We start from the raw sequence: 12355 nt of genomic DNA on the forward strand, positions 1-12355 counted from the left end.
TGAATGAGTTTTTTTCTCTTTTGGTTATAAAGGTTGAATGGGTTAACAGACAGACGAGAAAGATGTTAATTTTGGGCTTAAATCCTAACGGAATTCACTACGAGGGTTTAAATCCGAATTTTTTCACCATAACGGCTATCTTCCGATTACCCTCTCACCACGGGGGTCATTAATCTGATTTAGCCTTATTTTATTTATAGAAGCGATTTTTTTTAAACACAATGTATTCACATTTAAAAAATGGGAAATAAATTAATTTTAAACAATTATTCATCATCACGAGATTCAAACTTAAGATTTTTTACATACGTAAGAGTGAATATATATGTGGAGTGTAAAATTAAACTAATAATCTGATCTAACCAGTGTAGCTACGATTAAATGTGTGAAACAAACAAATTAATTGAGTCAAAATGTTCAGCCCAAAACTTGGAAACCAAGCAAACGGATGGCCCTAGAATGAGAGAAAATTTTCCTTATGACGGGAATACGGATGTGGTATATCTGTTTTATGTAAGTGGTGGAAAATTTTATTTTTAAAATTATTAACATTTTAACACATAAATCCCACTATTTGTATAATAATACGTAGTATATCACTTCTTGTACCGAACACATTGAAAAATCTCTTCCTAGAATGATCTGATCCCATTTTCTTTCTGTGGGAATACAAACTTTGAACGACAGTCGGGGCCGCCGCTAAAAGCCCTAAAAAACCAGAGCCAAAGATGACGGCGGCAAGGCTGATCAGATTGCCGCCGAAACTTACAAAAGTAAGAGCTTCACTTTCTTCTCCATCTCCTTCGTTCAAATGTCTATTTTCTTCCAACTCACCGTCTCCCCGCGACGTCGTTTCGAGCACTGCCGCCAACGTCGTTGATCTGGGCGAAGAAGAAGATGATGACGTGCCCGTCTACTGTAACCCGACTGCTTCCGCGGCGGCGAAGATCGTGCAACCCACTCTCCTTCAGCCAGGCGTCGTGGTGTACGATGGGGTCTGCCATCTCTGCCATGGAGGTATTTCAGAAACCCCATTTCCCCTTTCTCTTTTCTTGTGCGTTTTGAGGGATATGAATTTCTAGGGTTTTCAATTTGATCGGAAATGGGAAATTGGGGTTTGGTCTGAAATGTTGTTGAAAACAGGGGTGAAGTGGGTGATCAAAGCGGACAAGTACAGGAAGATCAAATTCTGTTGCGTTCAATCGGAGACTGCTGAGCCTTACCTGAGATTATGTGGTCTGGATCGAGAGGACGTTCTTCGTCGATTCTTGTTTGTCGAAGGCCCCGGGCTTTACCACCAAGGCTCTACTGGTTAGAATCGTTCGGCTTTCTTGAACTTTGTAATTGTTAATGTGCTTTAGAATTCATATAATCGCATTGCGTGTTACAAATAGTTAGCAATTTTCCATTTTGGTTCTGGGTTTGAAAAAATAGTTCATTGTTCCGTTTACCAACTCGGAGTTTATAAAGTAACAAACTAAAATTGGGTAATGCAAAGTGATAGGAAGCAAATAGGGCTTGGTTTTCTTTTTTGTTTATACATACACGTTATATTCGTGGAGGGGGATTTGAACAGAGGACCTCGAGTGCAGGGGTATGCGCTCCTAACTAATTGAGCTACAAACCCTTTTGCGAATGCTTGGTTTTCTTAATATGGTGCGGTGAGGAATAATGCAAAGTGATTATGAAGTATCTTCATAAACAACCCGTACTAGACATCCATATTCTTTGAGTGTTGTTTCTGGATTGTACATGGGGAATCCATTAGATTGGTTTTTTAAGCAACTCTGTTTTAATGTCGTGTCATAATTTGTTGACGCTGTTTGGTAAATAAACTCGATTAAGGAAATTATGATGAAAGAATGTATATCATATGAGAAGATAGACACAAGATTGGAAGCATGCTGCCTAAGGTCATTTAAGTAACTTAGGTTTGTACTAATGAATTTACAGTTTATAAACTTTGGATTTGTACGGAGTTCCTTTGGCTTGGACCGGTGTATGGATCATGGGTTATCTATTTGGTAGATTTATTCTGTACAGCTATGTTTAAAACAGAATGAACAATTTCTCTTCCCAGATATTAGGAGTTAGCTAGAAAACTTTGGTTTCTTGCTATTCTTCTATAAACACAAATGTGATGTTAAACTGTCCATCTTGTATGTTATTCTTTTCCTTTTTGTATTAGTAACAGAAAATCCAGTCGTATCGGAACCTTGCCATAGTCCATTTTCTCAAATCCAGGGATCTATTAATAGCATTAAGACTCCCTTGGGATGATGTCTTTAATCTTCAAGGAATTCTTCTGTTGTTTTTTTTCTTTTTCTGATTGTAAATAGTAGCAACAAACTTATTGGATTTTCGAACTTTTGTTGATCGAGAATACTAGTCCTATGTCTCCACAGAATACTAGTTCTAAGCCTTGTTGATTTGGACGAATTTTCTTCTCTCAGCTTTCAAGGAACAAGACTTTAAACATGGGAAGATTTTATGCATACATATTATACATTTATGTGAATGTCAATCATGTCAATTGCGATTGCTTTTCCTGTTGGCCTGCATCTTATATTTTCCCCTTGTAATTAGCTTCTTAAAATATAGTCTTAAGTTTTCAGTTTATTTATACAGTTGAATTCCAAAATTTCATTTGCAGCTGCACTGAAAGTTTTGTCGTACTTGCCTCTCCCTTACTCTGCTTTGAGTGCTTTCATGGTGATCCCAACTCCTCTGAGAGAGATGGTTTATGATTATGTTGCCAAGCGGCGCTACGACATCTTTGGCAAGTCTGAAGATTGCTTAGTTTTGCGAGAAAAAGAGTTGTTAGAGCGTTTCATTGATAGGGAAGAGATTATGGATCGATCTCCACCAGATTTGTAATTAGCTCCCCGAGAGCTAATCATCATCCACGTATGTTTTGCTTACGAGTTGGATGGAACGAAATGAAATATGACTTTGTGTGTACAGCCTCATGAATTACAGCACTATCCTGTTACATGGATCAAAACTTTTCATATTACCACGTTGTGATGCAACAGTTTAGTCCTTCGTTGCAGCTTAGCTTCGGGGTACGCATTTCTACATTCTGCTTTCTTTTTATTTCCCTTTTACTAAAGGCTGCTGTTTTCGAAGCGGCAGGCTTCTATGTACCTTCTGGCGTATAATCCTTTGACGGGACAAAATGTTGCATCGGTAAAAGCATTGGTCCTCGGCTATTCGGCATCATCAACAGTTATGGCTGTTCGCGGCATCCCAAGAAGAAAGATGGGCAGCTGCGAAGGCGCGGATATTCTCCGGTTATAGCCGCATATCCTTCCACATTGCACTTGTCACATTTTACTATCAAATATTAGACTTAAATTTGTAGGGCACTTCAATATAGAAATACCCTTAAAAAAAAAAATAGGCGTATGCCATTATTGGCGGTGTGCACACGGTATTCTTTAGTAAAAGGCGAAAGAATAGTTCGCTTTGTGCTCACCGTACAGCTCTGTGAGTAAACAGTTGGCTGGAGAAGCACCATGTCGTGGCTCTCCTGTGGTTTGTGCGCTTCTCCTAAGCGATGTGGGACATCGTGGCAAATTATTCCTCAACACTTATACTCTGTCTTCGTCTATGTTCACCGAAAATCACATAGGCAGTATGAGACATTTATTAATATTTTGGTGGTTTTCGAAAGGGGAACTGTTATTAGCAGTTCTAAAATCTTATTTGGCACTCCTCACAACTGTACATTTTCTTCTAAATATAGAAAGTTTGGAGTGCAAAATGAGACTTCTGAAGTGCCAATAACAATTCCCTTCTAAAGTGAACTTGTTTATTTCACAAATATACATCCATTAAGTAGCTTTTAAGCTTAACAACTGTCTATTTAGACCCTTTACCGTGAGTCCGTCCAAGAGAAAAGATGAACTATCAGTCTTTCATCGGTTGACAAAGATAAATATGATTGTATACAATTGGTGATTAAAAAAAAATCTACTCGCGACTAATGCCCTTGCACGACATTAAGTGAGAGCGGCTCAAGAATCAACCCGAAAGCTAGGCCTCTGGTGCTAAGTTGAGGTTGCCCAAGATATGCCGAAGTTTCACTGTAAGAACACAGAAGATGTCCTGCCTCACTACACTACTACGTAAAACTACACCCATGCTCACAGAGCAAAACAAATCAGCGAGTGAATTCATTTGCGGCGAACGATGATTTCGATTAAACTGGATTAAGCCTTGTACTTACGAAAAATCATTCGAAACAAAATGCGAAAACAAACTCGAAAATTTCAACACCGAATAACAAGTAGAAGATGATCACGGGATCATAAGGCCGAAGGAAAAGCTCTTCATTGATAGACCTCAGGAATACATTTTCACAGCATAATGTTACAACAAAAGCAAACTAACACACGTTCAAATTTCCCTTGCCATCAAGTTTTACAAGCACAACAGATATCAAAACTGCTTGACCAACTCTATAACCTATCCTTCAACTAGCAAACTACAACGAAACAACCTCGCATAACATGAGCTTGAGCTTCCTGTTAACTTTCATCACCGCCAGTCCATTCGTTCCAGTCCTTGTCGACATGATTTGTGCCGATTTGATTGCCGCACGAGCTGCTTGGGGGCCTCCAGGTAATCCCCATTCATTTAGTGTATCGGCCATGTCAATGAACGGAACTACCAGGAGTGTCCCCGGACCACCATACTCGGTGTGCAAGAAAGTACTTAATATCTGTTCAAAGAACGATTCATGATAGGGAAAAACAGTATAGTGCCCTTGTATTCTACGAATCAACAAGGTTCTTCCCTAGATATGATATCGAAAACAAAGTATATAAGTACATACACAACAAAGGTGGCTTCGAAAATCCAAGCTCCTTAACGACAAAAGTTCAGTGCAAGAACATTTCTATAAGCAACCTAAGAACTCGGTCACAAAGTGGTTCTGTTATCCAGAAACTGTAACGTGCAAATCCTGCATTTTGCTTTGGATGAACATTTCTTAAACCCACCTAGCAGCTATGCAACTGCAAAAACGTGCTTGGGGGGGTGGGGATTTGGTCCGTTGTTGCGCATTTCAATAAGTTCATCAAACAGCGGCCAGAACATTAGTCTAATTTAATCGAAATAGTCCGGTCCAGGGCGAGCCACCCAACGAGGCAATGATGTAATGTACATATATTAAGCAAATTAAACAGCCTAAAAAGATAATTAAGTCAAGTTTAAATCCAAAAGTGGTTCAAGTACCTCAGTGCAGATCCCTACGATTTCTTCAACCGAGTCTTCATACGTTTCTTTCTTGGAGAGCTTGTTCAAGAGATGGGTCCTCAACTTTTCTGTCTCCTGCACCCGAAGAATCGACAAATAGAATAAAAAATCAAATCTTTTGGGAAAACTAACGAGTAAATTACACAAAAACTTACGGAATCAGCGAACTCGGGAATTGGGTCGGGAAATTTGTATTCGCCCGCTGCTCTGCATATCTGCTGCTTTCTTAACGACAAAAATGGCGAAGTAGAAGAGAAGTGTATGCCACTGGTTGTTAAAACCCGAACGATTGGAATCGAAGACGTCGACGAAGAAGGAGAGAGGAAGGAGGAGGAAGGGTGGAGCTTTGGAGGAGGCAGTGATAGAAGCGGAGTTACAGTAGCCCAGCTCATCTGTTTTCTCCTCTTATCTAAAACGTCCTCTAAATCCTGGTGTCGTATATACTCGTCGATTTCTCCTGAGGGCCTTTGACTGTTCGGAATTTACAGTTGAACCCCATGACCGAAGGGGTCAGTGTGATAGAAAGACATCATAAGACATGTGCTTATCTCACGTCATTAATTTATCACGTGTGAATCATTTACTTAATATATAGTACAAGTGGCAAACATTACCGAAAGTTGATGTTACTAAGGCTAAACTTTTGATGGGTGGCAACCAAGTGAATCTACACTACGTTGAACGTTCTATGTAAATAAAACAAAGGCACATGAATAAAAACATACATATGTACTTTTATTGAAAAGGATATCACGTAGTGATATTGGTGCTATATAAGTTATCCTTGAGGGTCTGAGTTTAAATCGAGAAAAACATGAGTAGGGTTTTTCGAATCTGGATTAACTTTGTGAGGATTTCAAAGATTCATAAATTATATATGTTTATTATACATCGTGCGTTCATATATTATTTTAAATATTTTTATTTAAAAATAAACATAAACAGTACTTGACAAAAACTGATCGTACAATGTACGATAAACAGACACAATTCACAAATCTTCAGAATCCCCACCAACAGGATCCTTTGCAGGTTTTTCGGCCTTAGAGGGACGAAAACCATGATTTTTTTTGTTTTTGTTTATGAATAGGGAAACCATGATTTTCGTGTTGCAAATTCGTTCGCTTGAGTAATGTTCTAAACTACTCGCATGATTAGCAAATGATCCAACGGACCAAAATGCGTCAGTCACGAAACACGCTCGCTTGGTGCTGTCACCGTATTCCCTTCCTAATCTTCTCCCTCCATCTCCAAACCCAATCTTCACACAGCAACAAGGGTTTATCCACATTCCATAAACCCTAATCCCAAAAACCCAGCGCTCCGCCACAAAAATGCTTCCGTTCTACAAACTCTCCTCATCTCCGCCCCGGTTCCTCTCCCAGTTCCGGCACTCCTTCTCTCTTCTCTCCAATTCTTCGTCTCCGTTTCGGATCAGCTTGCTCTGGCTCAGCCACCCTCGCCGTTTCGGAACCGCCACCACCGCCGCGTACCGGAAGGAAGGCGGAGATACGTTTTTCACTGAAGAAAGCGTTTCGTGGACGTCCCTCGGCGTATCCGATAACGTTTCTCAAGCTCTTTACAATGCCGGCCTCGGCCAACCGTCTCTGGTTCAGGTGACAAGTTCAGTCCTAAGACTTCCAACCCTAATTAATTCTTTCATTTCTCAATTTTCTCCATTCGGGCAGTGAAAACTCGAACTGGGTTTTCAGATTATTGATCCCAATTTGTGAAATCGCTTCGAAGTTTGAATTTTTATTGATACATTTTTGTTGTATTGGGATTTTAGGCTGCTAGCATACCATCTATACTTTCAGGGAAGGATGTTGTTGTGGCAGCTGAAACTGGTAGTGGTAAAACGCACAGCTTTCTTGTCCCTTTAATTGATAAGCTGTGCAATGAGCACGACGAGTCTGCGAATGTTGCTTCTTCTGATCAAGGAGTGTCCCAACCCCGAAAGATTTCTCTTGTTCTTTGTCCAAATGTGACACTTGCAGACCAAGCGGTTCGGATGGCCAACGGTCTTCGTGGCGAAAATGGCGAACCACTTCTGAGTGTTGTATCTCTTTGTGGGAGACAGGTATTGATGTTATTGTTATTCGGTTTTGGATATAGAATGATGCAATTGTATGGTGTTACTTGTATTACTAGATGGATGTGGTTCACCTTCTCTTTTCGCTGTGCCTATCAAATGTTTGTGATACTGTTCTCTCACAAAAAAACAAACTTTGATTGCAGGGATGGCCAGTTAATGAACCTGATATTATTGTTTCGACACCAGCTGCTCTTCTGAATAATATTGACCCAAAAAATTTCCGTCGTACGGATTTTATAAGGAGTGTAAAATATGTGGTATGTTTATTTCTCCATTCAAAATCACATATCTATAATTGCATGCATATAGAAAAAGGAATCACATGATTTATGGCCAATTTGGCATTGGCAGGTATTTGATGAAGCAGATATGCTTCTCTCTGGGGGCTACCAGAATAAGGTTATCCGTCTCATACACATGCTCCGGTTTGATGAAAAGCTATTGTCACGGTCAAGTGAGGAGAATCCATCAGAACCCACTTCCTCACATTTCAGTTCAGAAGATGAAGACGATCTTCAGACTGAAGACGTATTTGAAGAAGAGGGAGATTCTGAGAAAGATGGTGACGTACATGAGGAGGAGGTTGAGGTTGGGCACGTAAAAAGTTTAGACTGGAGGAGAGTGAGAAAAGTTTACAAGCGCAGTAAACAGTACGTTTTTGTTGCAGCTACTCTTCCAGCGAATGGAAAGAGAACTGCCGGGGCAGTGTTGAAGAAGATGTTTCCGGAGGCCGATTGGGTTAGTGGAAACTACCTCCATTGCCACAACCCCAGGTGGGACACCTTTTTTTTATCTACCAGTTACTGTTTATATTCTCCTTTGCTCCCTAGATAACTGCTGTAGTGCTTTATTGTGCTCATTTTGCTGCATTTATGGGGATTTGTTTGGAGTCAATTCTGTTAATAGTAGATGTTTTAACATTGATGTGTTTGTAAGTGTTGTTAATTTGTTGCTTCTGTTATATTTCAGATTGAAGCAAAGGTGGATTGAAGTTACTTTTGATACTCAGGTGGATGAACTTATAAAGGCTGTGAAACATGGAATTGAGACGAGATCTGCTTCTGGTCAGTGCCGAACTATGGTGTTTGCAAATACTGTTGAGGCTGTGGAATCGGTGGCAAAGATATTGATGAGAGCTGGGATTGAATGTTACCAATACCATAAAGAGTGCTCCTTGGAAGACCGTGCAAAGACATTGGTTGATTTCCAAGAGAAAGGTGGCATTCTCGTGTGCACTGATTCTGCCGCACGTGGCGTTGACATTCCAAATGTATCACATGTTATCCAGGTGTGTCTAAGGTTTTTATACTGTTTCAAGTATTCATCGGGTATTTATTAGTATGAACAGAGCTAACTCTTGGCGTCAATTACTCATTTCAGGCAGATTTTGCTACTTCTGCTGTGGACTTTATACACAGGGTTGGTCGCACAGCCAGAGCTGGTCAATATGGACTTGTGACTAGCATGTATACAGAATCTGACCGTGACCTGGTTGCTGCTGTTCGTAGAGCAGGAGAACTTGATCTGCCTGTGGTAAGTATAAAAACATACGATTCGAAACAAGATATTCTTAATTATCATTCAGCCGTTTTGCTTCCACCTAATCCTCAGTTTTAGACAATGGATTGCATTTTGCTGTGTTTTTACTGCTCTGATTGAAGATGGAGTCTTTTTGGTGCATCTTGGTAATTATTAGTTTGCTTTCTTATTATAGGAGACGGCATTTAGCAGGAAAAGAAGCTTTCGAAATAAGCTTAAGAAAAAAGGTAAAAGTTCAGATCTTCAACTGTCCAAAACTCAGGAATACAAAGTTGAGATAAAAATCAAGTGTACATGCTCAAAAAACTGTAGTGCATTAGAAGTTCATTAGAAATTTGGTTAACTTATTCGATGAATTATTATGGTTGGAAACAGATTGGTTATGATATATGGGGCCTGATTCTATCATTTTTGTTCTTATAGCTGCTTTGCGGAGGATCAAGGATTCATCATCGAATGAGGAGAGCGTTCTAGCATAAGACTGGCTAGGTTAGTAGAATAGAACTTGACATCTTGAATAATTTCGTTATGATTTGAGTACATATTGGTTATGATATAAGGGACGGTACTGATTATGATGTTTATACTTTTAGCAGGTCTGCCGAAAAATCACTCTCACAGATGTTGATGAGGATGTTGTAGCTTAAGAAAGCTAGGCTGCGAGGAAACTGATGTAAAAAGAAGCACAGTCGATTCATATTTATAGATATTTAACGTTTTCCGACTATGCCATGGTGCTTCGGTAAGATTAACTTGTCAATTTTATTGACAACATCTCTCTCCGCTTCTCCTGTGGTGATCGATAAGAAATAAGCTCGTAAGAGGCATAATCTAGTTCAATCTGTGCCGTTCATAAACTCCTTTGCTTCTCCTTTCTTATTAGCAAGCCTCACGTGCTCTACAAAATCACCAATGCTCTTGATAGAGCTCCCCCCTTCACTTAATTCCTTCTTAGCCATCTCCCCCCATTTACTCGAATTCTTGTTAATGTCTTTGCTTCTCCCTTCCTCCATTACTTCCTTCAAGCACCCAACAAATGCTTCTTTCCTTATCACTCCCTCCTCGTCTTCCTTAGCTTTCACGCCAACCTCCCGTATCTCCTCCCCAAACAGCTGATCAGCCCACTGAGGCACAGCCGCCATCGGCACCCCAAGGCTATCGAATTCCCCCCGCAATGAGTCACAAAGCACCCAACTGCTCCATGTGCCAGTGCTGGGTTGCACCATGTCGCAAGCCAACCCTTTTCTTTCGCCGAGTAGATGATTTCACCGGGCAGCTTAATGCGTTCCGATTCTCTTACCATCCACGGGAAATGCACTCCACTTTCTCAATCCCAATGCCAACTACTCCATCTGCTTCGGAGTCAAAGAAACCATGCTTCCAAAGGAAACATACACGACGGATTTGGGTAGCTTTGCTTCTAACCATCTGGTGCATTCTTCGCTGAGAGGCTTGCATGCCTCTCAGCATTGGCTCGCTCCATATTATAGTGAAATCTGACTAAACTAATCTGATAAAATTTGTTTCCCCCAACATGCATTAAAAAATTTACAAACTTAAGTTGTTAAGAGCATTTAAATCATGCTTCGTGTTTTGAAGTTACTCCAAATGAAATTGCATAACGAAATAACGTGTATTAACAATTTTCGGCACATTGAAAACTCACTCTTGCAGTATCAATACACTTTTACTAAATTAAAGTACATTCACATAATTAACATCGACAGAAAATACAAATAACGAAATACATATACAAAAACATCATACAGCATATAAGTTTTCTGAAATTTATTTATTCCCGATTAATTAAGGCGGTAATTGATAACTAGTGGTAATTAAGGGCACTTGATGTGGTGGTGGTGAGTAGTCATATCAGTGTAGCAGGTCCCGCAGGCTTCCCTGTTGCCGGCGGTGCCGGGAGGAACACACTTGCACCTCATGCAACAGGTCCCACATGCCCTCTTGCACACGTTTGGCCTCGAGTGCTTACTGCACCTCTGATTGCACAACCCTTCACAATCTGCAAATTAAAACAAACACACATGCGAACCCTATTCATTAACACTAATTAACAATTGATCACTATGTACTAAATCAATTGAATAAGTCACGCACAAATATATCCATGCACATTGTTTAGTGCTGATATGCTTCTCGATTCGAATACTCCTTCTCACACCATTTAGATCAATTTATAGTAAATAAAATAATTTACATACACTATTTTTCTCTAAGCGTTCAGAAATCATTTCCTAAGTAAAATATTGATTATAAAAAAGAAAAAGCTAAGTCATTGATTTTTAAGTTAATTAACTACACGCAGCAATAGAAAGATTTAAATTTTGAAAGCAAATGAAAATTAAGGCCATGCATGCATACTCAGGAATGGTAAAAGCCTTCTGTTAGCTCCTTTCACTACCGCCTACAAGAAACACATAAGTAATTAATAACTGGTAAGAAATAGTTACAGAAATTCCAGAAACAGAACCCAAAGAGAAAAAACGAAAGCAGTCATGCATGACCAGTGGCTGGTGAGTGGTGACTAATTAGTTAACCTGCGTTTCATGGTCTTCAATGGTAGAATGTTCAGACGGAACCACCGCCATGCAGCCGAAGAGCAAAACCGCCACAACGAGAAGCAAGCGTGACGACATTTTTTTTGTGACAGTATATATATTTACTCTCTCTGTTTAGCTTACTCACAGGCTCACAGCAGTCGAAACTAGTGTTTCTGAAAACTTAAGTCTTGAAGTACATAGAGAAAGAGTTGTCCCCTTTTGTTTATATAGTCGTTCTCGTCTTGGTAGAGTTACGTCATTGCCCATGTCTCTTGCACCGTATTTGCATGCCCCCATGCCCTGCTGTTCGGCATGTCTTGAACTAATACGACGCCATATCGGTGTCTGAACCATGACGGACCACGCACTTTGGTGAAATAAAATATTTGTCGATATTTCCAAAAAAAAAAAAACAAAACTCGATTTTAATTTCCACTTCAGTTCTTTGGTGTACGTGGCACCCAGCTAGGTTCTTGCTTGATAAATCATTCATGAATATCGCATGCAGGTAGGATGCGGCTACTTCTTTCGATTAACTCATGGCTTAGCCTTGGCGGATATCCACATATGACCCTGTTGGTGCTGGACCCTTTTAGTCGGGAAAAGCGTTTGTGAAGGTCTTTTAGGACCTTTATTCAATGAGTGTTTCATGGAATGTCTTTTCAAGAATATTTTAATAACATTTAACAGGATATGTACCATATTCAACAGATTGCTTTAGCATTTGTCGACATCAGTGAAGATGAACATATGCCTATTAATTAAATGCTGGATCTTCCGGAACTAGTATGCATGGCATGCACACGGGCATTACACTTTTCTTGATTCTGCTTAAATATATTTTTTGTCTCTTTATTCTGTGTATCGGTTTTTTCACTCCAAATACATGAAATAAGTGCAG

At 39.8% G+C, this 12355-nt stretch overlaps 4 protein-coding genes, 1 non-coding gene and 1 pseudogene across 6 annotated transcripts; 2 read left to right on the forward strand and 4 right to left on the reverse strand.

Moving 5' to 3' along the window:
* Window positions 1–653: 653 nt before the first annotated feature.
* On the forward strand, window positions 654–3011 carry LOC137737400 (uncharacterized). Its single transcript, XM_068476859.1, has 3 exons — window positions 654–1017; window positions 1144–1311; window positions 2654–3011. Exons 1-3 carry the CDS (start codon window positions 729–731, stop codon window positions 2875–2877), a joined length of 681 nt encoding a protein of 226 aa, XP_068332960.1. The 5' UTR covers window positions 654–728; the 3' UTR covers window positions 2878–3011.
* A 361-nt stretch (window positions 3012–3372) lies between these two features.
* Window positions 3373–3487, reverse strand: LOC137738508 (U5 spliceosomal RNA). The gene has a single exon (XR_011068954.1). It is a non-coding gene; the product is annotated as a U5 spliceosomal RNA (small nuclear RNA).
* Window positions 3488–4313: 826 nt separating this feature from the next.
* Window positions 4314–5679, reverse strand: LOC137737401 (protein PLASTID REDOX INSENSITIVE 2, chloroplastic-like; annotated as a pseudogene).
* An 809-nt stretch (window positions 5680–6488) lies between these two features.
* LOC137737402 (DEAD-box ATP-dependent RNA helicase 22) lies at window positions 6489–9668 on the forward strand. Of its 2 annotated transcripts, none has more exons than XM_068476860.1 (9): window positions 6489–6878; window positions 7052–7342; window positions 7501–7614; window positions 7709–8130; window positions 8327–8645; window positions 8738–8890; window positions 9072–9123; window positions 9320–9385; window positions 9490–9668. In XM_068476860.1, the coding sequence occupies exons 1-8, from the start codon at window positions 6597–6599 to the stop codon at window positions 9373–9375; spliced, it is 1689 nt and encodes a 562-aa protein (XP_068332961.1). In that variant the 5' UTR covers window positions 6489–6596; the 3' UTR covers window positions 9376–9385; window positions 9490–9668. The 2 variants fall into 2 exon arrangements, with proteins under 2 accessions (XP_068332961.1, XP_068332962.1); XM_068476861.1 differs by having other exon boundaries at window positions 9493–9668.
* Window positions 9669–9732: 64 nt separating this feature from the next.
* LOC137736301 (UDP-glycosyltransferase 74E1-like) lies at window positions 9733–10122 on the reverse strand. The gene has a single exon (XM_068475592.1). It carries the CDS (start codon window positions 10120–10122, stop codon window positions 9733–9735), a length of 390 nt encoding a protein of 129 aa, XP_068331693.1.
* A 609-nt stretch (window positions 10123–10731) lies between these two features.
* Window positions 10732–11624, reverse strand: LOC137737403 (cypmaclein-like). The gene is made up of 3 exons (XM_068476862.1): window positions 11452–11624; window positions 11276–11318; window positions 10732–10916 (listed from the first exon to the last, which is right to left on the reverse strand). Exons 1-3 carry the CDS (start codon window positions 11548–11550, stop codon window positions 10732–10734), a joined length of 327 nt encoding a protein of 108 aa, XP_068332963.1. The 5' UTR covers window positions 11551–11624.
* Between the last annotated feature and the right edge of the window lie 731 nt (window positions 11625–12355).

This window comes from Pyrus communis, chromosome 6 (assembly GCF_963583255.1).
Source record: "Pyrus communis chromosome 6, drPyrComm1.1, whole genome shotgun sequence".
In the NCBI taxonomy this organism is placed as follows: domain Eukaryota; kingdom Viridiplantae; phylum Streptophyta; class Magnoliopsida; order Rosales; family Rosaceae; genus Pyrus; species Pyrus communis.

Bases quoted from the DNA above. Each gene is read 5' to 3' on its own strand.
- LOC137737400 (XM_068476859.1), top strand. From the start codon at position 729: ATGACGGCGGCAAGGCTGATCAGATTGCCGCCGAAACTTACAAAAGTA. The intron at 1,018-1,143 runs GTATTTCAGAAA...TGTTGAAAACAG, and splicing joins CTGCCATCTCTGCCATGGAG to GGGTGAAGTGGGTGATCAAA. The intron at 1,312-2,653 runs GTTAGAATCGTT...TTTCATTTGCAG, and splicing joins TTACCACCAAGGCTCTACTG to CTGCACTGAAAGTTTTGTCG.
- LOC137737402 (XM_068476860.1), top strand. From the start codon at position 6,597: ATGCTTCCGTTCTACAAACTCTCCTCATCTCCGCCCCGGTTCCTCTCC. The intron at 8,646-8,737 runs GTGTGTCTAAGG...TACTCATTTCAG, and splicing joins ATGTATCACATGTTATCCAG to GCAGATTTTGCTACTTCTGC. The intron at 9,124-9,319 runs GTAAAAGTTCAG...TTGTTCTTATAG, and splicing joins AAATAAGCTTAAGAAAAAAG to CTGCTTTGCGGAGGATCAAG.
- LOC137736301 (XM_068475592.1), bottom strand. From the start codon at position 10,122: ATGGTGCAACCCAGCACTGGCACATGGAGCAGTTGGGTGCTTTGTGAC.
- LOC137737403 (XM_068476862.1), bottom strand. From the start codon at position 11,550: ATGTCGTCACGCTTGCTTCTCGTTGTGGCGGTTTTGCTCTTCGGCTGC. The intron at 11,319-11,451 runs GTTAACTAATTA...TGTTTCTTGTAG, and splicing joins TTGAAGACCATGAAACGCAG to GCGGTAGTGAAAGGAGCTAA. The intron at 10,917-11,275 runs GTATGCATGCAT...TTTAATTTGCAG, and splicing joins AAGGCTTTTACCATTCCTGA to ATTGTGAAGGGTTGTGCAAT.